Source organism: Lutjanus erythropterus, chromosome 4 (assembly GCF_056507025.1).
Source record: "Lutjanus erythropterus isolate fLutEry1 chromosome 4, fLutEry1.hap2, whole genome shotgun sequence".
Classification (NCBI taxonomy): domain Eukaryota; kingdom Metazoa; phylum Chordata; class Actinopteri; order Lutjaniformes; family Lutjanidae; genus Lutjanus; species Lutjanus erythropterus.
The window spans coordinates 31597756-31622368 of record NC_139320.1 but is presented as its reverse complement, the minus strand read 5'-3'; the positions used below and the strand labels follow the sequence as shown (position 1 = coordinate 31622368).

Below are 24613 nucleotides of genomic sequence, written 5' to 3'. Positions count from 1 at the left end.
CATGCTCTGTGTGTTAGTTTAGTTTTCTTTTATCACAGTATCACAGTATATTATGTATAAATGTCCCGATCATTGTACAGTCTTTTTTCTTACAGCTCCTCTAATATCACACTATTATTATCATGGAGTCAGTGAATATTGTGCAGTGACAAATCCACACAGAATGATCATCAAACCTGCAGCTTTTCAGCCTCTTTTGGCTCTTAGTTTTGGTTTTACGGCACGTTTTCCGACATGTCAATGTCAGTAGTAGCAATGTCGATCTCTATCTGCGCTGTTTGTTGTGCGTGCCACTGTTTATTTCTTGTTCTTTTGCTCTTGATTAATAAATGCATTACTTGATTTTGAAACAGTATCTACATGTTTTTGTTATTTAGCTTCTATGAAATGTTAACGACAGTATTTACTGTCTATAGTAACAGTGGAACATTTTTTGTTTTTTGCAGTAACCTTGAAATTGTCCTGCCGTGCACTTCTATATCTGCACGTGCATATGACATGTCAGTCTGAACCCTGCTTAAACCTGCATTCTTTCTGATGACCAGCAGGGGGCGACTACACTGGTGGCAAGAAGGAGTCCAAAAGTCTCTCAGAGCATGAGCCTATTTCTCACTTGATCTATTCAGCCCGTCCTCACCAGAAAAAATTGTGTCTAGATTGTCTGTGTTAGCATTTTATTACAAACCATGTTTACATTTATAGTTCGGTGGTGACCTTCATATGAAAAGCAAGAAAGTCCACATATGTAGGAGGTAGGGTGGCTCGAACAAACAGCGCTTTTGCAGGACTTTTATCCATGAGGCTGTGGTTGAGATCAGCGCTTCGATCTACTGATACTGTGGATCCACACTGGCACATACAGGTCAGGAACACAGCCTCTGATTGGTCAACAGACTCAAACCAAGGCATCGATTCAGTGTTGGATCGTTATGAATGTATGTTACCGCGTCTCCAAAAAGATCCCGCAGTTCAAGGCTGGATTACAAAGATTCTGAAAGTGATATGATCACACTGGAGCCGACGTTGTGAGGGCACAATGCTAGCATTAGCTTTACCTTAACGTTAGCCTTTCCTGCTCAGCTCATTCTGGGGTTAAAACTGTCACTTTTCCAGCAGTTTGGAAACAACAGACGAGACTTTTCTTGGTCTTGAGAAGCTGCAGCGTTTATTAACTGTATCCTGAACTGTACATTTACTGCCACACTGACAACTGACTGCTAAGTTTAAGTTTCTGCTTCTGGCTCTCCTTCACTTGCACACTGCACATATGTTTGCATTTCCCTATTCCTTAAAGGAGCTACGCTACAATTCTAACAGCATCCTTCAATAAAGTACAGTAAAATGTAATTATTACAGCAGTCGCAGTAAACTGCAATCCTGCAGGAAAGAAGAAGAAATCCATACTGTCACAGCCTTACTTATAAACACAAGTCCTAATGAATGATCATGTTGCTCTGATGTCTTAAGGGTTCACTTTGTTGCCATATCAACGTTACCAGGTTAGTGCAGCTTTAAAAATGATAAAACATGACAGTATGAAGCTCCAACAGTCGGCTGCGGCAGCTCTGTTCTGTCATTATGTTGGCTGGATTAAAAAAGAAAGAGTGTGTTTGTATTTGTGTTGGTACAACTGTATTCTCTCTGCACATGTGTGTGTGTGTGTTCCTGCAGATAGATGCATCCTTTGTCTGTGTGTACCTGTGGGTCTGTGTATGTCCTCCGTGTGTGTGTGTGTGTGTGTGTGTGTCCTATATATATTATTCAGGTGTCAGCCGGTGCAGAGCAGTGCCTATTTATCAACGGAGGAGAGGAGGTGATGAGACAAGGAATGGAATTATAAAGCCGAGCCTGACCCACAGGGCTCCAGTGTGTGTGAACATGAGTGTGAGCATGTGTGTGTGTGTGTGTGTGTGTGAGCATTTCTGTGTGTGTTTCAGGTGGAAATGTTATGAAAAGGCAAAGGGAAAAAGGCAGACAGGTAGTGTGAGAGTGTGTAAAGTGCCTCAGTGTGAGCATGTGTGTACGTCTATATGATTGTGTGTGTGTGTGTGAGTGAGTGTGTGTGTGTGTGTGTGTGTGTGTGTGTGTGTGTACTACAGACACACAGCCGGTCTATTATAGAGGTCTGGTCTATAAGTGCTGCAGCGTTCTGCGTCAGACTAATGGTTGAATGAATGCCTAAGGCTCTGTCTCTCTCTCTCTCTCACTCACACTCACACACACACACACACACATACACACACACACACACACACACACACACACACACACACACACACACACAGGGTATTGTTGCCTGTGGCCTCGTTGTTGCTTGAGGTAAATCATGTTTCAGCCCGAGGCTTCGATACAGAACGTTATAGAGTAGCAGTGACGGCTGGACGCTCACGTCTCAAATGCCAGGAGGACGTCACTAAATCTGCACTGGTTCCCAACCTGGGGTCCAGGGCCCCCTCAGGGAACCACCAGAAATCACAGGGGGTCACCAAGACTTTTTTTGTTCTGAGGTCCTCAAAACCAGACCTGCACATGTTGACTAAAATCACAATTTCAGGGTTCGTCCGCCTTTTCCAAAGTCAAATTCAAGCACTTTTCAATGTGTATTTTCAGGCTTCCACAGCACCTTACAGCTGTGGTAAATATTTATACACAAAATGATTGAACACAAAATGTTTTTTTCCCCTCATTTTCTTGTTCTTTCCTCATCTTTTCTTATTTTGAGATTACCTTTAAGTTTCCTTATCCATTAAATGGCTCTTGGGAAATATTATTTAATTATTTAGCAATACGCGCAATACGCAATATGCACTCAAATCAATGAGACAGCACACCGAGGTCGTCACTGAAAGTATTCCTCTGCTGAAAGGAGAAGGCACATTTTTAATTTTGGACTTCACAAAGCTCTGGAGTTATTAGATATGTTTCCCACACAGCAGCTCTGTTCAGCTCCTCCATCAGCTGTGCAGGTGAGTCTGTGACACGGAGCCACTGCAGTAAAAATACATGTGAAGTTTGCAGACGTAGCAGCTGAATCTGGTCTTGTAAAAAAGCAAGACTGAGCGAACAGTTCAGTGTTTGTATGTGTGGTATTTAAGCGTTAACGTTCGCTCAGTGTTGGTTAGAAATCATCTCTGAAGGATCAGACCATTTGCTGGAGTAGTAAAAACTTTGCTAGGTGAAACACTAGCAAAAAGTTGTTGTTTTTTTTTATTTTGAGAGAAACTGTCCCACAGTATGAATAAATCTTGATGATATCAGTAACCTGTTGCATAATCACAGTCTTATACTGGAGGGTGAGCTTTAATATGATTATTAACACTTCAGTGATGTTTACAGACCTCAGAACAAAGAGCCTCGGTCCTGACCTCATCACTGTCGTGCTTATAATCACATTACAGCTCACCCTCCAGTGTAATATCGTTTAAATGAACATTTAGAGGCTCTAATGTTTGTTTGAGGAAATTTAGAAACAGGCTCTGGGACTCATTCAGTCTCACAGTCAAAAACATCGTTTCAGGACCAGAGAAAGAAAACATCCAAAATACAGATTCAGAATTTTATTTTTATTTTCTGATCTAACAAAAGAAATCAGAACAAAAACACCTCAGTGTTTAGGTGTTTTCTCAAAAGTCAGAAAACTTCACTTCAGCATCAGTTTATATAAACAAACTCCTGTTTTATTCTTTTATCATTTCATTTATCTGTATTTTATTACAGAGGGGTTTCTTCATATATCATTCATAGCCTGATATACAGAACATTTTATTCCTAAAAACATGAATAAAATAGATTATTTAATGGGTGTTGACAGTATTTTCTTATGTATAAAGTGATACAATTTCTCACATGTAGACATCATTTTTTAAAAAATAAGATTTAGTGGTGCTAAATTATAGAATTACAATAGACTGCTGTTTAGTAACTTTATTGTTCTCCATGTTTTTGTGATGCATTTTTACTGTTGAATAACAAATAAAATAATATCCCCCTAACACACGCTCACATACTCACATTTTCTGATTTTGAATGCAAATTATCATTATTATTATTATTATTATTATTATCATTATCAGTATTATTATATTATATGATTTCTGCTCTGTGAAAATGGATTCAAACTGTCACTTATTTAATTAAGTAATGCATCATTATTGATATTTAAACATAACATTTCAGAAAACTTGTAAAACAACAGAATGATTGTCTCAGTGTGAGTAATCTTCCTCTCAGTTCTATCAGTGGTATCTGACTTTAACCCTGCTGAGGTTTTAACTTCCTGGTTGAAAAAAAACAAAAAGATAAAAACCAGATTGTGTTGAGTTTGTCTGTTTGTTAGCACAGGATCATCTCACAAATGACTTCACAGATCTGCTGTGAATAATCACACTGTTTCTATTTATAAAGCACTTTGCAGTTCACCTCATGCAGTAATTACTGAAATGTGCATAAAAACTTGAACTCCACACTTTGACAGTTGACTGTCCATTTAGACTCTCTGCCTATTTTCACCTCCACAGATTTCTCATTTGGAGTTTTCTTCAAAAAAACAAAAAAAACAAAACAAAAAAAAACTTCACAGCTGAAGAGCATATCCACACCATCATGTGCACAGTATTCATTTAATAAAAGAAAACTCCACTGATTTTGTCAAAAAGCTTAGTTACTTATCGAAACCAGCAGTATCACCTCCTCTGCAGTTCTGTCAAGTCTGGAAAAATAACACTGCTGATGTCATAGTGATGTCATCCAGGTTATCTCAACCGTGGCTATTAGAGCTGAGACTTCAGTTCAGCCAAAACTTTCTTATTTCTCTGTTTCAGTGCCACACACACACTTACATGGATATATCCCCTGTAATATCGTTTCAGTCCACTGTGCTGCGCTATCAGAAGTAGCTTTATTAAAGAAGATTCAGAAGATTGTTTTCAGATTTTTTCTCTCTAAAATAAAAGAGTCCTCTGCAGATCCTCGGTTACGCTGCACATGTGTTTGAAAAAGGCAGCGCCGTCAAGCTAGCCACCTAGCAACAGCGTCTGTCTCATCTGCTTAGTCTCGAGGCTACAAACGAAATAGTGCTGTCCTTTTTGGTCCCACCCACTGTCAGTCAAAATGTGATTGGTCAATTCACCCGTCGCTCTCTGAACAAACTTTCTGTCCCAGTGATGAAGTCTAAACCAATGAGTGAGCCAGATCTAACCCTTTTTCTGCCCAGAGACAACAACAAAAAATCTCACTGGATAACTTAACTTTAACCTTTTCAATTCCGAAGCAAACTTCATAATAAATAAGATAAAATTAGAATTAGAAGAGAACAGCCAAAAATTGAATAAAGTAAATCAGATATAATGTGTTTAAATAAAACATTTTCTGGAAAATACATATTAATATATAAATTCCAATTGGCTTCTTTCATTTGATTTCTTCTTTTTCTTTTTTGTGATGAGGCACACAAACCATTAACAGTTCATTACCTCTATAGGCAAACAAATGTCACATCCTTGTGCAAATACATCTTCTTCATATATTCGAAAACAGAGTTATGATGCACACAAATTAAATAAAAAGCCACGGCAGCGTATGTGAAGGTTATTCTTTATACTAAAGCTTTATGCTTCATATTACTTTGCCTCAAGCGAGGAACAAGCTTGACTCCTGCATAATGAAAATCGGTAAAGATCCAAGATAATTGCAGTTTAAATATGTCAGCACGGCGGCGTGTATCATTTAAGGGTTTGAATAATGCAATGCTCATAATAAAATGAAACACGTCAGGTTCCATATAGGATTTAGAGAGAAGCGTGACCTCAAGTGTTGCCTCTCTGTCTCCTCATGACAGCTTTCTGAATAATGCAGCGGCCACAACCGTATAAAATAGAGCCACTCAGGATTTCATAGGAGGCACGACACTAAATCCAACCCATCACTCGGGTTACATTTCATATGTTCACATTCTATATGTATGAAATTGCTGCAAGCCTCCATTCATTTTATGCTCCATTATTAAATGACACAGTCCTCAACCGAGAGAGACGCGGCTCAGCCTTCCTCTGAGGACACCTGCATACGTCTTTGGTTTTCTTTAGAGGAAAGGTCGCAGGTTTGATCCCTGGACTGTCTGCTCTGTACGTCCTGTTACACTGCTGTCATTCCCACGTCACTCTGGACCGGATGAATGATGTTAGTGCACATACAAGTTTTTCAAGGTTATTTATCACTATATAAGACACAGTTACACAACAAAATAAGTAGTCCCTTCATGGTACACACAGAACATATAGACAAATAAATAATAGAGTATGAGAGGATAAATAATGTACAATGTATACAGTTATTTTCTATAAATATAAATCTCTCTTCACACGTACACGTTCTGCTGTCTCTTCTCTTCCTTCTTTTCATCAGGTTATATTGTATTATAGTCACTTCCCTCATCCTCTGAACCACTGCTGTAGACCGTAAAAACCAATGTTGGAAGATAAATGTGTAGCGTCCTGAAAGCACAACATGCAGAACACCACACAACTGTGTTTTGTTGACTGTCTGCATGGACATAGACCCCGTCCTGCAAACTGTCCAGTAATTTTCCACCAGACGTATCCACAGAGGCATGATGGGAGCATGCCAAGAATGGCTTTCTGAATAAAGGTGTTACCAATATAAAACCCTACAGGGGTGTGTGTGCGAGCGGGCCAACAAGCCGAGTGTGTAATTGACAGCAGTGAGTCAGAGCTTTACAATTAGCAGTGAACCTGAGGGAGGCACCTGGCAGGCTGTCAGCCATCTGAAGACACCGAGCTGAGAGACACAGAGAGGAAAGCTCACCAATAATCCAATAATCCAGCAGCAGGAGAACATGAACCACCAGAACCACAGTCTAATGACCAAATGTGCTTTCATGGAACACGGAGCCCATTTTCTGAAGAAGAACCTGACCAAAACCCAACAATTAATTGTGAAATAAATCAAAATTAGAGCATCAGAGAGCTTTTGCTCTCTGGTTTGTTTCAATTGTTGAAAAGGTGACTTTAAGCAGATTTCACGGGACACTAAAGATATAAATATACATGGATAATTCCTTCACACCGTAGACACAAGGTCAGGGTGAGAGTTTCTCCGCATATCCTCAGTTTCATCACCTCTCATCCTCTGAATATCAATAAGGAGCGAAAGAGACCAGCAGAGAGGAGAGGAAAAAACAGAGACGAGAGACACCGAGAGTAGACGGAGTGCAGCAGAAGAGGGGGAGGAAAATAAATGAAGGAGACGAGGAGGAGTAGAAGAAGAAGAAGAAGAAGCATCCTTGTGTAGATGAAGAGAAAGACAAAAACCTGTCCAAACACGTTTTAATACCGCGGCTCATTCACAACTCAGTACACAAAGATGTGTGTGTTTGGTGTCACACAGATGGTGTGAATGAAAGCAGGAACAACTGAAGAAAATTATAACTAGTGTCGGTCTGTGGCAAACAAACAGCCAGTCACAGTCAGCTGAAACACAAAATATCACAAATACAATAAAAAAAACCACAAAACTCTCCTTCCTGTCTCCTTCCTACCAAACTAAGACTAACTTAAGTCCCTTGTTAACTCGTCTTAAAGCACTCGACAGAAACAAAACTAAATTCATCAAAACTCTCTTAGTTTTTCTTCAACAATCACCAACTCTGGTTTGGTTTAAACTAACCTTTAATTCACAGGGTAAAATGTGAAAATATTCTAAATCTCTGATGCCCCACCTCCTTCTCAACTCGTCTTGACAGCATGTGAGTCAAACACGTTTTTTCAGTCGCATTTTTCATGCAACAGAAACGCTCTCATTTTATTCTGTGCAGCTGTCTGCACCAGCTCTGTGCACCCTCGATCTTTGCTCCTCTGAGCTGAAATAAGAGACTTTGGACTGTCTGCAAGATGGCGGACTTGCAGAACTTCTGGTTCAAGTGAGGATAGAAGAGCGAGGAGATGACAAACAAGAGACTTGGGACAAACCCTCTGTTTTAGCTTCCCTGGTAGAGGCAGCCTTCCTCTGAGGAGGGGTGTTTTTGAGTTTGTTCAGGAAGTGTCTCCTTCAGGTGTTCATTATCTGATTTGGCATTTTAAGTTAATGCTTATTTGCTATTTGTTTTCTTTTGACTGAACTTGTTAATAAAAAGATTCTTCTTTGTGCATTTACCTCACTTTCCCTTCCTCTTTTTTCATCAGGTTACTTTTTTTTTTTTTTTTTTGGCATTGTTGCTCCCCTCATCCTCTGGACCACCGCTGAGGATCGTAACAACAGGTCTGTCACTGTCCTGTAAACTGTCCAGTAAGTTTTCATCAGACATTCACAGAAGTTGAGCAGAATGTGCTTCAGATCAGATCAGCTCACTCTGTCTCTTTACCCAGCAGCTGGGATGCAAGATGCTTCTTCAACTTCTTCTGCAGTGTTTCTTTATGGACAAACGGTACATTTACTGCCACTAGACAACTTCACTGCTAACCTTTAATCCCTCTGATCGTCTCCTCGTGCAGTGAGTGCAGCCACCAGCACTTTCATTTTGCTCAGTGACGCTTACTGTGCATGCACACACACACTGTTGTGCTTATTCACAATCATATGTGTTGTGCTGATGGAAAAATAAATCAGGAATATTAACACACTAACACAACTGCACTGAAAATTTGGCAGCTCATTTGCTGCTAACACTTTGAAATTCACGGACAAGATAGAACCAATATAGACAAACAAAAAGCTTTAGTAAAGCGTAAACGCTGTTGTGATGCAGGTGTGCTAATAGGGCCACTAGCTGCATGGCTAACTAGTAGCTCTTTTCCACACACAGAGTTGGCTTGACTCAGTTTGACTCAGCTTGTCAGACCAACATGGCAGGGATTTGCATTTCCATTACAACAGGTTTGAAGGTGCGCCTTTAAACTGAAAACGAGCTCTAGGAGGCTCAGCAGTGGACAAACCGTTCATACATGTCTGTGAAATAAACATGCTGTTTCCTTAAAATTCTTCACAGTAAAAGTCCCTTGTTGTTTTGTTATTTAAATGCTTTTCTTATGAAGCAGCAGAAACAAGACATTTTTTCATTCAGGGGCTTCATTAGCAGAAACTAAACACGACTCCAACACAGTTGAAAGCGAATATGAAATGGTAAAATAATGCGGATATCTGAAAGTACAAACAGCGACACAGGAGAGAAATTTCAAAGTGTAAAGATTCTGTTAGAAGCCACAAAAATACTGCGAGCTGAACATAAAGAAACTTTAAGAAACATCTTTCTCTCTGCTCACTTGTTTGAGGGGGAGAAAGGAGGCTCATCATGGTCAGCAAGACGTCACCGGAGCCTGTTTGGAGGTGGGTTGGGCTCGCTCAGACCCCACTCCAGAGTAGGTCTATCTCAGTGCAGCTCGGCGCAGCTCAGTGAGATAAAAGTGGTAGGAAATGCAAATCAGCGCAGCACAGTTTGAGTTTGTGTGGCTAAAAGCCATGGGAAAGCCCCATAGGTGAACAGCAGCTCATAGCAGAGACAGTTAGAGCGTTGATGCTAGAAGCTACAGCAAAGACTATAGTGAGCATATAGTATAGTTTGTTTGGAAAGACTTCAAACAGGTGGACATTTTACTCCTTTAAAGGATTAATCTAAGGGAAATAGTTCCATAAAAATCTACAGCATTCAAAATGTTTGGCCTTTTAGCAAATAAATACACGTAAAAAGGAATTCAAGTTATTCCAGAATCTACATTTTTGCAGCTTTTTCAGATTGATTTTTTTGCTCGTAATAAATCAACAATCAATCCAGAGTTAATGTAGAAAATGTGATCTCATAAATTACCCCTGTCACGTTAAGACATGCGAACAAGCTGAGCTTTTGAAATCTCTGCAGCTAAAAATTTTTACATCACCCCGGACAAAGGAGGTGAATTGATTGATTTTGGTGCTCGCTGCACGAAAAACTCCACAACAATGTGTTTTTTCCACATCCTCAAATGTAGCTGTCATCAGTTTTCCCTCCTACGACTTTCTATTGAAGAAAAAGCCAAAACAGTTTTACTGTTGATTTTTCTCTTTCAATAGTCTGAGAAGCACAAATTAAACTCTATTCATCTCCAGTGCTGAGAGAGAAGGCTGATATCTCAAAACCTCAGCAGCCTATTAAACCAAAACTATCTGCATGGCTAGATAGAGTCTAATTAGATTTTGTAGAAATGGGTGAACTGGTTCCAATAAAGACTGCTGACAGCGCCCTCCAAGGAAAAACAAGATGACACTGATGAGCGGTGAAAGAAATTAAACATATTCTTTCATAAACTTTTATGCACAGTCATAAAAATAAGTTGCACCCCACACTGTTGCACCACAAATAAACTGAAGAGGGCGTATTTTCACATAAAGAGCAGACTGAAGAACGCGGACTGGGCCTAAAAAACAGAGACCTGTAATTCTTGAAAAGGTTTTAAAAGTTTGTTTGAGATTTGGATGGAAAAGAGACAGAATGCAGAGAAGGTGAGTCAGAGAAGAGACAGACAGTGAAAGATAAAAAGAGAGACAGCTGGCAGAGCAGAGAGTGGGCATCATTAGTGGAGAAAAAGGTCAGCGTGGCCTCGGGTCGAGTTCACGGTGGGAACTTATTACACACATGCAGGCACGGGTGTGTTCGGGAGTCACTGTGAGCTTCATGGCCGCCGCTGCGTTTGGAGCAGAGCAGGTGAGCGAGGTCAGGAGATAATGGTGTCAGATATAGAAACTACTCCGCTGTGTGTGTGTATTCTGTGTGTGTGTGTGTGTGAGTGAATGATGAGTGTCGATAAAAGTGCAGGAGGGAATAAAGAGGGGTGTTAATTCTGCTCTGACGTCAGTGGGTGGAGACTGAAGAAGAGCGTGATGTTTGCTCTGATGGTGGCGCCAGAGGAAAAGGTCACGTCTAAACCACCAGAGGGTTCATCGTTTTATCGCCATCGCCAGCTTGTCAGGCTCAGTTCTATTTTTTTCTGTTTTCCTTTATTACTTTTTTAGATTGTGCATAAAGGGTGTCTGAAGGGGTGGGTATTTTTATGTGAGGGGGGGCTCTGTTGTTTCAGGGTTGACAAAGATGCACATGTGTCTGCACACAGACGAGGAACCTGACTGAAATCATATGACAAACTGTAAAGAAGATAGAACAAGGTGAGACAAACCTCTGCTCCGAACAATGACACACTGATCAAAGTCTTTCTAGATGAAGCTGGAAGTGTGAAAAACTACAGCTGACGACAATAAAATCTTTTTATAAGTGCACTTTTCTGTGTATCTGCATCAAATATCACAATCCTCCCTCAGAGAGGAGTAAAGAAATAAGAAATCAGATTTTTGCATCAGTTTTCTTAAGAAATGTCTGTAAGCTCTGGAGAACACAACTTTACCGGCTGTTCATTCTCAGGGTGTTTTTTTTCTTTTTGTGACCAGAGATAAAGATCCACTTCATCCTCTGATCCTCTAAAGTTGTGACACACACTTTGAGACAAGGGGGAGGCAGGGAGTTGGGGCCCGGGGGCCATTATAACCCCTGGGTCTCAGTATGTTCAAACTAGTTCTGAAGCCAAAAGAGTTTTCCTCCTCGGTCGCTTTTTGAGGTCAGTCTACTACCTCAGCACACAGCACTTTACATCTATTTATTCTTTCTCCTCAACCTCCTTCTCAAGGTAAATGTATTATAATGTGTTTTGTGCTTTTAATGTACCTGTTTTTGTCTGCACACATAAGCAAAGACAAATTTCAGCCACTTGCATGCAAATGGTAGATTTTTATATTCTGTTCTTTCTAATTCTATCTGTCAGGACTCTCTTATAAAAGAACCTGGTATTATGAAAAGACTAAAGTAAAACTTAAATTCATGCAGTGAGTATAAAAACATCTGTTAACTACAGCACAGTTAACTGTATTCATCTAAAAAAATATTAATTTCATTTCATTTATATTAAAGTGTTGGGCAACTGGACATTAGAAGCTGCTGCTGACCAAAAATCAGGTGAACAGGTGTGTGTTTTCATTCAAAAGTAGTGCAAATTTTAATTTAATTTTGTGTAAATCGGCACAAGAGAAGCAGCACCATTAAGAGAAGCAGCAGGTGGCGCCAAACCTCAGTCAGAAAACCATCACATCACTGCAGAAGAAGAGGATGCAACAAGATGATGGTCAGTGGAGCCTCAAACACTGAAAAATAATGTTGAAAAAAAGGCTGTAAATCAGACATTTGTGTTAGTTTCATGTATGAATGTGAGGAAAGTTCCATCAGATCTGTGTGGAGGGAACATGGACATGTTTTAGAGTCAGAACAGAAACAGCTGATCAGTCATGTGAGTTAAATGGTCGTCAGGTACGTCAGAACTTATTCAGAGAAAGTGTTTCCATCTCCCACTGAGCACATTAGCTCTTTTTTCTAATTTTGCTTTTTTTTTTAAATAAACTTTTTCTGATGCAATTCTTCAAAAAGGATGAAAAGACGACTGCTGAAGTCAGAGTCTGGGGACAACTCGATCAGATCCTGTTTGAGATATTTCACTGGACTGATCTGTCATACAGACACTAAAAAAACTGTCCTGCTGATGTTTTTTGCTTCTTACTTTGTTTTAACTTCCATATTAACAGGATGATGTAAGGTTTGACCTCCTGCCGTCTGCAGCAGTGACACTGTGAACTGCGAGTCTGAGCGGCAGAGAAAACCTTTTGATTTTATCTCAGCCTAAAAAGCCCGGCTGTCATCTCCTGTGCTGGATGTTTTCTAACCGGAGACCCGGCGGGACAAAGTGACATTTGGCTGATGGAGGGAGAGCAGAGGGAGGAGAGGAAAAAAGGGACGAGGATGAGACGTGTACAGAGGTGATACGATGGAGGGAGGGGAGGGAAAAAAGAAGGCAGATGACATTACAGTGACTTTCTAAAGGTCTGTGCACTGATGCACTCTGAGGATTAATGGTTCCAAAAGGGCAGGGGTTCTACCCACAACCATTTGCTTCTGAAGAACCTTTTTTTCAAAAAAGGGTTCTTTGTAAGACTAAATATTCCATTAAGAACGATTTAGCAGTCTGAACATAAAATATCTTGTCTCTGGTCAAAAAAGGATTTGCACATCATTGCAATGTATTTTTTACATATTACACAGCTTACTTTTTTGGAATCTTGGTTGTACCAGAAACCAAAAATGGTTCTCCTCAAGCTGAAGAACCCTTTATGGTTCTAGTTAGCAGCTTCATTTCTAAGGGTGTGAAGTGATAGAAAGAGAGGAAATCTGATGTCTCATCATCTCAGCAGAATATGATCAGCTGTCATTTCCTGCTGGACCCTCGCTCTCCCGCTTCCTCTTGTCCATCCTCACTTCCTTCCTCTTCCACCTATCTCTCTATCAGCTGAGTCGAGGAAACATCTTCTCTCACTCGCGGATCCCTCCTCCCTCCCTCCATCACTGCCTCCGTCTTTCTAGTTCTCCATCCCACCTCTCTCCCTCTCTTCTTTAATCTCTCCTTCGAGAGCCGGGCAGGATGGTAATTAGAAAGTCGACATACACACTTATTTAAATGCACACACACTTTCTCACACTGTGCTTTATAAAGCCTTTCATGCGCGCGCGCACACACACACACACACACACACACACACACACACACACACACACACACACACACACACACACACACACACTCCTGGTCCGGGACAGAAAGAGAAAGAGGAGCAGAAGAGAATATTAAAAGAGGGAGAATCAATAGATTCATTTCCTGCTGCTGACAGAGGTTGATCTCTCCCTGGACCCATAATCCTCGGAGTGTGTGTGTGAGAGAGACAGAGTGTGTGTGTGTGTGAGAGACGGAAAGACAGAGAGAGAGAGGGGGGTGAAGGATAAAGCTGGTCAGGTTATTCTTGCCCTGGGGCAGAACTGAGAAGAAGCAGGGAATATTGTAAAAATAAAACCTTTCCTCTCCTCCTCCTCGCCTCACCGATGCCTCCTCTACTTCTGCTGAGAGAAAGAGGGAGAGACGAGGAGATGTCGATCTGTTATCTCGACGCTTCGGTTCTCGACTTTTTCTGCCAGCGCAGCACGAAGAACTGAAAACCTGAGTGTGCGAGGAAACTGAGATGAAAAAGGAAAACACAGCAGAGAGGAGGAGGAGATGGAGACCAGGAGGCAGTTAACACTTTGCTCTGACTGCAGCACAAAACCAGCGTTCAACTCGTTCTTCGACTTCTATGTCTCCTCAAAATTATGTTTAGATAGAGACAACTTATTTGTTTTGCTGTTTACATTTGGAAGAAAATTTTACTGCTGCTGACATTAAGTTACATCATGTGCAGTATCAGGTGTTTTTACACCTACTTCGACTTCGAATTACAGGTGTGAAAGCTCCCCCGGACCATGCTCTAGCTTTTGATCCAGACCATGGTCCCTCAAACAGAGATGGCTTCAGTTTGGATCAAGATGAGCCATGGCTTGGTTTGTTTCTAGTGTGAAAACATTTTTTGGATGGTTCTAACTTCCAGACAAATTACAAATTCCCTCTGTTTTTTCTCTGCCCACTACCTCTGCCTGCACTGCTCTCACTGGACGCCTGCTGCCTCGCTCACACAAAACAAACGCCTGTGTTTCCTCTTTATTTCTTCAAAACAGACAGTAAAAGAACTGAGGTCGCACCACCAAACTTTCATAATGCACAAGTGTGGAATAAGTTTGGGTTTTATGAGAAAGATGGAAAACACTGCTGCAAACACGTAGCGTCACTGTTCCTCCACACCCCACTTCCTCTCCACGGTCAAATCCAATCCAAACCACAGCACTCTTCATATGGAACAGAGCAGCAGATCATCTTACTGCAAAAATGCATTTTTAAAGTTTGTTCACAGATTCTCATGTAGGCTACAGTATCTCATTTACACATAAGACTCCCAGTAAGATGTTAACACCACTGTAATGTCTCTTTCTTTCTGTCTCTGTGTGTGTCATATCATACTGAATCATTAGCTATTTAAAAGTTTCTAAGATGTACTGTATTTTTGAACATGTGTCCAGTGAGCTGCACACCCAAAGTATATACCAGCCCATCCTCACCAGAAAAACAGATGTAGAGGTCGGGTGTGCATGCAGCTTTTTATGATCCATATTCATGTTTATTGTCAGCTGGAGACCTCTAGTGGTCATAGTGAATATGACTGCAGCAACAGAGCCAGGTGGCTTTTTGACACCCATTGCTGATACTTTCCAACAGTTATATACGTATGTTGTTTTGGACATATTCGGTATGATGGTATAAACAGATTCCAACTTCCTGTCCCCCTCTTTTTTGTGCTCTTAGATTTGAGCTGACTTAGAGCTAAGAGCTCAGGGCTAAAGCAGCTCTCTCCATGCAGACGTTGCTCATGGGAAGGGAAAAAGGGAAAAATTCGGTGATGGGTGCCCAATTTAAAAAAAAGAAAAACCTTGTTAAGTTTTCAGACTTGTATTTCATCTGTAATGCATAATTTGCTGAGCTGAACTGTGCTCCCCGGCAGCATGGGCAGCACTGATAACCGCCATGATGGTCACTGAACTTCAACAATTTCCATTGGCCCATTTGTCACGCCATTATGTTAGGGCAGCAGTAGCCTACAGGGAACAGCCGGCGGCTCCGGACTGGAAGATCAGCGGCTGGGAAAATGAATGAGCAGCCCCTCCTCTCCTCCCGCCATCCCTCGACGACTTCCCAGATGAACCCCAGCGCTGCCGTTTCGCGACCGGCTGACTGCAGCTGCTCCGTTCACACAGTTAAGGCAGTTCAGCAGTATTGGACGGCTCCCAAATGTGAATGTGAAGCAGGCCAGTGAATAACAGCAGGCACGCTCGCCCGACTTTCCCTGGAAAGATAAAGGTTAGAAAAAGGCAGGGCACAGTTTGGGCGAGTCATTTGTGAGGAAGCTGGCTGCATCCAGACTTTTTTTAAAAAAAGTGGGAGAGCAGATTTTAGTGAAGGTAGAGATGAGTTTCAATCAGAAACTGTGAGCTCTGAGTCAGGAAAACAGAATATGGCGTCTAACTGGATGTGCAGCAGAGATGAAACTCAACAGAGCAGGTTTTAATAGTTCTGCTGGTGCTGCAGTTCTTATTTTGTTGTCCACGTTAGAAGCTGAACAAAAGGTCTGTTGGATGCTGTTGACTTCTCATAATTGTGCACACGCTCTCAGTGCATCCGTCCTTCACTGCTCTGACTGTGGAGGTGCAGAGAGGCCCTCATGCAGATTTCAGCTCGATTGCACACTTTGATCCACTCTAATCAAGTATACTGTTGTAAAAGTGGTTCACATTGTGCAATTTTGCCCATTATGTAATTATATTTATGATGTCTGCAAAGATCCTCAGTCATTCAGATGGCAGTGTGATTTTTAACAGAAGGGATGTAGTTGTCACTTTGATCCTGAGAGTCACACTTCTCTATAGAGTATACAGACTATAATATAGTATAGAACTGAGTATTTATACAGTAGTTTGGAGAATATTATACTTTTGAGATGAAACTGTTAGAAGAGTGAGACTGATAGAAAAGAGCGCAACTACAAATCTGTCAGCTACTTCAGCACCACGGACAGCACCATGGATTCATCAACAGCATGAATCACAATGTTTGTTTATAATAACTTCCGTCTGGAAATCATCCCCTGCGTCATTTTTTCAAATGCATTTTTATGCTTTCATTAATCTTCATTAATGTGGGGACATAATTTATCTGTTGTGCCACAGATCCACGTGCATGGGGCAAGTAAAATGCCATGTCTGGCATGTAAATCAGGCATAAATCTGGATAATCAACTAATTATTTAAGTAATGTTTTTTACACAAAAATGCTGTTTTTAGCCTCTCAGATATGGAAATTTATAATCTGAATATCTTTGGATTTTAGACTGACAAAATGAGACATTTAAAGACATCACCTTGGTTTTTGGATAGTAAATTTTCATTATTTTCTGACATTCTGTGATGTTACAGCCTCAGGTTATACATGAAAATTAACTTTAGTCTTTGTTGTTATTTGATAACTGCTAATAAACTTTTTTCCAGAAAGTAGTAGCAAGTAGACAATATAAAATGACAGCTTGAGTTTACAAAACCAGCAGTTAGGCTGTAGCTGATATGTCGACTGATGTATTTTTATTTGCATTTTGAAGTATCTCACTGGAACAGGTTGATGGAATCAGCAAAATTTGAGTAAATGGCATGTGAGCCGATTGTGTCTGTAGATAAAAATGAATCAGAAAAGGATCTGGGTGATGGTGGAACTTAAGCTTTTACTGTAAAAATTAGGGTCCAATTATAAATCACCTGCTTTTAGACTGGATTTAACAGCATTAAAACAACAAAATAAAGTGTCTTAAAAGTTACAGATGTCTGAAACGACATCATTCTTTCATAATTTCTACGTAACGACACAAGTTCACCTGACTGACCAGTGGATTTGGGCTCCTAATAGCTAACCAGCCCCACAGCTTTCCTTTTTTATGTGTTTAACCTGGCAAAGATGTTGGATTTTATATTGACTGCCAGTCAAATTAGAGTGGTGCAAAAAGAGGTGGGGGCATGGTGCAGGAGCAAAGCAACCAGCAAGCTTTCTTTCACATTTTCTTTTACTTGAAATTTGGCTAAAATTTGTGACACATTTGGTTGGAAACATGGCTATTGTAAGTACTTCTGCATTTTCAAAGTTATCAGTTTTATGCAGTTTAAAGCTTGATATCCATATATTCCATTCACACATGAGCGCTGTCTGAATCCGCTCTGCATCTGATGGACTGAGATCTCTAAGAAGTGAAGGTGTGTGCACATTGCACATTGTTTGTGCCCAACACAATAATAAAAAAACAGCAAAACAGCGCAAAACCAGTTCTTGAAAACTTGAAATACTCCACACATGCAATGGTCCAGACATGGGTACACCACGACAGAATAAAATTTAAATCTCCTAAAATCCTGTAAATATACAGTGTGCACACTGGCACGGTCAAAACAAAAGCCGGCGACCCCTCGCTCTGTTAGGGGCTGCATCACCGTCTCGTCTCAGAAACATCAGGGAAGCTATCATCATGCAGTTGGACGACGTTAAGGACACCTGAGATAAAAATGAACTGCGCTCAGCAAATAAGGGCCAGAGAGTGACAGTAATTACAACAATGGATGTGAAGTGCTGCAGAGTGCAGAGCGTGCCTCGGCGTGCGGCGATGATGAAGAGCTCGGTGTCGCTCTGACCAGCAGAGTCTGTGTGAAGCCTGGGACCAGACTGCAGAGGCGGGGCAGAGAGGCCACAGTGGGCGTCATGAGTCTCTTCTATTACAGTGTACAGTGGAGAGGCCAATAACTCTGCCAGAGAGCTCCACTCCTGTTATAAAATGTTTTGCACTTAAAGTCAAACGTGTAAGTGCCGCCACTGTGAGCTAAAATGGGTGCTTTTACTTGAGTCATGGATTACAGGGGAGGCCAGAGAAGCCAGAGCAACAACAGCCAGCTGCCTGTTTATATAGTGGAGTGAAATTAGTCTGCTGACAGTCGGAGAGAGTACGGTGGCCTGCAGGGATAAACTTTCTCCATGCAAGACCAACACTGCCGCCAGAATAATAGGTCTCCCCACACACAGCCTCACAGAACTAAATAATAAGGCCACAGCACGCATTGCAACCACAGTAACACAGGACATCACGCACTCAGCCACCATCTGACCCTGCTGCCTTCTGGGTGCAGGTACAGACCTCTGAGGTGCAGAAGCCTGATCCCAGCTGCCACTGCTGCCTTAAAGAAGAGACCTCACCGAGTGTATCCTGTTGTTATTGTGTGTTGTTTGTTATTTTGTTTGTTTGTTGACTAGTGTGTACAGTAATGTGGAAATGAATTTCCTCTCGGGGGGAATTTTTCCTTCAACTCTTTCTTTTTTTTCATTCTTATATTTTCTATGTATTGTACATAAGGCACCTGTACCTGTCAGTAGAATATTTCTGATTCTGATTGGATGGATTGAGTTTTGTCTTGGAATAATATCTCCTCCCCCACTCCATTTGTTTTAGGATTCGGTACTTTACATTCTGGTCCCTCAGGTTCCAAAGTAAAAACTGACAGAAGGTTGCTCTCTTATCCAGATGAGTCTGATGATGTTTTAATCTACAACCTGAGTGCTGCTCGATCCTTCTTCAGTCTAAAACTGCAGGATGTAAACGCTGAGCTCAAGGGAGCAACAGCAGCCGGAATAAAAGTGGGAGAGAACGATTTTGTTTCACTTCCCAATACTCCGATTCTCCCAGCCGAGCCAGAGAAAACTGTTGACCTTTGAAACACAAGAAGGCTGCATCTCTGTGCCTGCAGGCTGCCACAGTAGAGTGAATGTTAAAAGAAGAGAGAAGCAGAACCCAGCAGTACCTGCTGTAAATACAGGAGGCACCCAGAAACAGACATATACAGCTGTTTTGTTTTCTGTATATTTTCTGTTTGCATTGCTCACTCACTTAAAATGCATCATCTCAATGAGTCTACTCTCATCATTTTATCTTTAATTAGAAATTCAAAGCCTCTGTTTTCATAAATGATAAATCTGAGTCACATGAGATGAATGTAAATGAATGGTGGGAAACCTGCCCACCCTGCTGTGGGAAAACGATTATGTCACCCCCATGGTTCAATCAGAAATCATCCATTTGGACTCGAGGATGTGCTCTCGCCAATCGAAGGTAAGAAAACGGTCACTTGAGTGCGTTTGGGTTTCGGTTAAAACGAGAATCGAGGCCGTGGACACATTTCAAACTGTCATTTGTCGGCCCTCCAAATGCCTTGTAATAACACTCAATTATACAGTCTGGATGACGTTGCTAGGTTACGGAGCTGGCTGAGCAGCTGATGGGACCGTCCAGTGGTCACTCAGGTACCGTGGGCTGATAGAGAGTCCACACTCAGCCGCTCGGCAGCTTGGGCCTCAAACATGCTCTGAAATCCACATCTGGTGATTAGGATGTGCAAACCGTGTCCACAAGCTGCTGCTCAGGAGGAGTCATGACAGGAGACGGAGCACGAGTGTCCTTCAGGGACGTCTCACTGCTCATTATGCTTTCACTTATTTTCCATCTTATGTATAAAGTTGAATGTTTCTGTGACATGTGTTATATAGTATATAATGAGGTAAATGTATGTAAAAGTAATTTATGTCAGGTTTCAAACTGCTCTGAGTGCAACATTTACAACAGGTGTCTAAGTTAAATTACTTTAATGTTTTTCACTGCATTATTTAAATATCTCCCATTTTCTGTAAGACGTCATGCATTTATTTACATAAATTTGCAGATTTATACATGATGTTCTTATTTCTATTTGCAGACCAAAATAAATTCTCAATTATTCTTTTATAAATAGAGTTGATGCCGGCTCGTCACAGATTTTTCAAGAGTAGGTCCATCAGAAGTGCAGCTTGGACCAAGAAGGGCGGTAACGGAAATGCAAATCAGCGCCGTACGGTTTGACTCAGAAGGACCAAAAGGACCATTTTTTTTAAAAAAAAGTCAAAGTCACAGGCGCTGCCACTGGTCATAAATTTAATATAGATAGTAAAATGGTAAATGGTGCATTATATTTTATGTAAGATATCCCCTTGAATTTGTTTTTACTGCACACTTTACTGTAAGTTCAATAATTGCTTGGAGCATTGACTCAGCTGTTGTGGGAAATTATTTCTTTATCTCAATCTTAATGTTCTGTCTTACTCTTGTCATTAATGTTTGCCATTTTCTTCCCATCTTGTCGTGTATTACAGGCTCCAGGCCATCAGTTCTTTTTCCCCACGCTGATTCCTGCTGCCTTTCAGCTGCTGAACCGACCTGATTTCCCAGCAGGATTAATCAACCTTCACCTTATCTTCTGTTTCCACCTGTCTGCAGGTATCCAATGCCTGAACTCTCCTGAGGGTCCTGACTTTTATTTGCCGACCCCAAAGCTTGGACACCGTTTTATGTCATTCCTGGCCAAGATCAGAACTACAGTAAGTGCAGGAGGATGTTTTAGGGTGGATTTTTTCACTCTGTAACTCCACCTGTGCACCTCTATCAGCAGAAGATCCAAATCAGGATGAATTTTTACTTTAAAAAGCAAATTAATAAAGCTTTTGTAATTTTTCTTTGTAATTTTTTTTCTTTACTTGTCATTTGTTCCTCACTGAGTTTTTCACTTCCAAAAAAACCTGAAACAGCCTGAAAAGCCCTGAATCAAGCGCCCACACCAGGAAGACCTTGGTGATAACTACCCACACAGGGATGATATGTGATTGGAGCAGAGACAGACAGAAAGGAGCAGAAATCACCCTCACCCTCACCCTCACACACACACACACACACACACACACACACACACACACACACACACACACACACACACACACACACACACCTCTTACTTATTTTTTTTATCCTGCAAGAATATTTTTTTCACATATAAGGACATAAACATAACCCACTGACCCAGAGGACAAATACACAGAATCACAGAATCACACACACACACACACACACACACACACACACACACACACACACACACACACACACACACACACACACACACACACACACAGGAAACAGCATGTTGAACACATCGTTAGACACAATCAGCTGTTACTGCAGTGACCTGCAGACCTAAAACATGACGGCCATATGAAACACTGATCAAACCATTTGCTGCAACACTGTGAGTGTTAAACAACTTGAGACCACATTCAGACGCTGCCTGCACAGAGTTCATATACTATAGCTGTGTGTTATATATGATATACAAAGTCCATAGTTTCATATTTTGTTTTGTGTTTTTTGACAGCACTTTGCATTCTTCCACATTGTGTGGATGCAGCATTTAGCAGATGCTTTTATCCAAAGTGATGTTCATCTGAGAGCTGATACAACACAAACAAGGATCTAGTCAGGAGAGAACAACACGAGTCAGAGTCATGAAGCGAAGTTCAAGTCTGACAGGACAAAGGTGCAGCCAATCAAGTGCAAAGGTTTGTCTAAATTTGCATAAAGGCAACGCAAACAAACACGGAGGAGAGTGAACGTGGCTCAGAACGGGGTACTTCTGAGCAGGATTCTGAACAGCCAAGACAAAAGAGATGAGTCAGACCTGCACAGAATCGATCAGAGATGATCGTCGCACAATGCATGCTGGTTAGATTTTAGTGCGACTTTCTCTGTGGGCATCGATAACCTCACCAAACCAAGACAGTCATAGTTTTTAGAGCCAGATGCTGCAGTTTCTCTCCACTGTCCACAGAGTTTTAGATATTTTTATCACAAATTCCAGCTGCACACTGCGTCGTCTGGTTCATAACAGATCAGATTACATCAACAGTCTGTTATTAATCATAGCCTACAAGAGTGATTTGATCAGAATATTTTCACTAATTTCACAAAATTTAAATTCTGTTATAGATCACAAAGTTTCTAGAGATACTAAATATATCAAGCAAAGTTTTAGGGAATGTGTCTAAAATGATGCAACAGACATCTAGAAAATGTAATATTGTAATAGCTCAGCTATAAAAACATGGATTCTTGGGTTTGAATATTTCACTAAGTTAAAATATCATAAAGCTCCAACAGGGAGCTGGAAGAAGATGATAGAGAATATATCAGACAGAGAGGGGCAAGGATGATTTTATTTCTTGGAGCTGAAGATCTATATCTCTCTATCAAAGTTAATAACATGATAAATTCATTATGGATCAATCAGGTCCGCTCATGTCACATGTCAAGCTTGACAAAGATACTGCAGGCACACAATAACACAACCAAACCAATCGATCGAGGCGGCGGTAGATCAGCTCCTGTGTTCTGTGAGATAGCATTTTTGTTTTTAAAGGAGTCTGGTGGCGAGGAGACATCAGAAAAGACTGTCTGATAAAGTTAAAGCAGTGAAAACATTTTAAACAAGTGCACACTTAAAATGATATTGATGTTTTTAGGTGTCTAAAGTACATGTTGCTGCTGACTCTGTCCACAGCAGGACATGAGCTTAGCTTCCTACACCAGTACTCCTGCTGCTTCTCCAAACTGGTGGCATGTTGACCTCCATCTACTGTAGGTAAAACACTGAGTGGAGAAGAACCTCATAGAACCACACTTCAGATACTATGAACTATCCCTTTAAGGTAGGAACATGTAAAAAAAACCTTTACAAGTTTATGGCAGCAGACAGCAGAAGAATGTCCAACGTTTCATGCAGATCTTTGTGTCCAAAAAAACAAACAAACAAAAAAAAAAAGATCCCTATGGTGTATTGCACATGTCAGGACACGTGGTGTGAAATACAGGAGGTCCCAGGGGGTCTGAAACCCCTCGACTGACACATGAGACCCCCTGGAAGCTTCAACAGTTTCAACTTCTGGGGAGTTTCTAGAAAAATCTTTTAGTTTTAGTGGAGTTAGTGTGTTTAATGGAACACACTGTCTGTCTGACCCACGGCAGCCACACACACACCTTCTGTCTTACCTGTATATGAGGATATCGTCTGTGGAGCTGTTGTACTGGATCTGGTACATGCGGACTCCTGGTATGTGGTTCTGCGGGGGCCATCTGATGGTTGCAGAATTGGACGTTAGATCCGACACGCTGACCCTCTGCTGGTCGGACCGGGCCTGACCGCCACTGACGTTGGACTTGATGGACGTGGGGATGTCCGAGGGCCCGGGGTCAGGGTCCAGTTTAGGATCAAAGTGCGGCGAAGGGTTGACGACCAACTCGACGGGAGCCGTGGCCTCGCCGGCCGCATTAGATGCTATGCATGTGAACTTTCCAGAATCCTTAAAAAAAAAGAAAGAAAGAAGACCCAACATTTATCCTCGCCTTTATGTGGGTCACTCCCAGTGAAACCAATTATCATGAACAGACTCTTTTATTCGCTCAAGTCATGATGGAACATTTACATCCATAAACACAGCTTTATAACACCAGCTGTCCAGAAAGGTTTGGTCTAGGAGAATACTTTTATATCCAATGACGAAGTATAGAACACATTAAGTATTAAAAGATTATTGTTATGGATCAGTTGTTCCTCGCTGTTTATGCTATTATTTATGCACATCAGTCTCCAGTGTTGTGTTGTAAACTGTGCCTCTACCTTGACTGAGGCCTTGAGGATGTCCAGGGATCCGTTCTCGTAGCAGACAGTTCTGGACGTGTTGCCGATCAGTTTTCCATCAGGACTGACCCAGTGTGTCGAAGGCTCAGGGTCTCCGATGGACTTACAGCGCAGGCTGACCTCCTGACCCTCCATCACAAACATCTTGGAGGTGTGACGAGTTATCATCGGCGGCTCGCAAACAAACTCCTCCTGTTAAAGGACATAAACAGCATAATTAATTACACCATTCAGACACGGGGACTCAGTTTCTGACTTAAATTTGACTCTGAGGTTTATGTTGGATTTAGTTTTTTAGTCCACAAAACACAGGAAAACAGTGAATATTTCAAACAATGTAAATGAATGGGGACCACTTTTCAAATGGAAAAAAAAGACCCGAAAACCCTTAAAATGCCTCGATACTTGTTGACCTGAAAGTCGTCATTTACACCAAATCTTTACTGTAGATCCTCAGCTTGGAGCTACGTTTACATGCACACC

At 41.3% G+C, this 24613-nt stretch overlaps 1 protein-coding gene across 2 annotated transcripts in view; it reads right to left on the bottom strand.

The window, feature by feature from the left end:
• LOC146328576 (leucine-rich repeat and fibronectin type III domain-containing protein 1-like protein) overlaps positions 1-24613 on the bottom strand; it is a 431073-nt gene that overhangs the window by 28409 nt on the left and 378051 nt on the right. For both annotated transcript variants that reach the window (XM_084717612.1, XM_084717613.1), the window contains exons 10-11: positions 24110-24322; positions 23482-23792 (exon numbers count right to left, since the gene is read on the bottom strand). In XM_084717612.1, coding sequence (XP_084573738.1) covers positions 23482-23792; positions 24110-24322 — 524 coding nt within the window. The remainder of the gene's footprint in view (positions 1-23481; positions 23793-24109; positions 24323-24613) is intronic.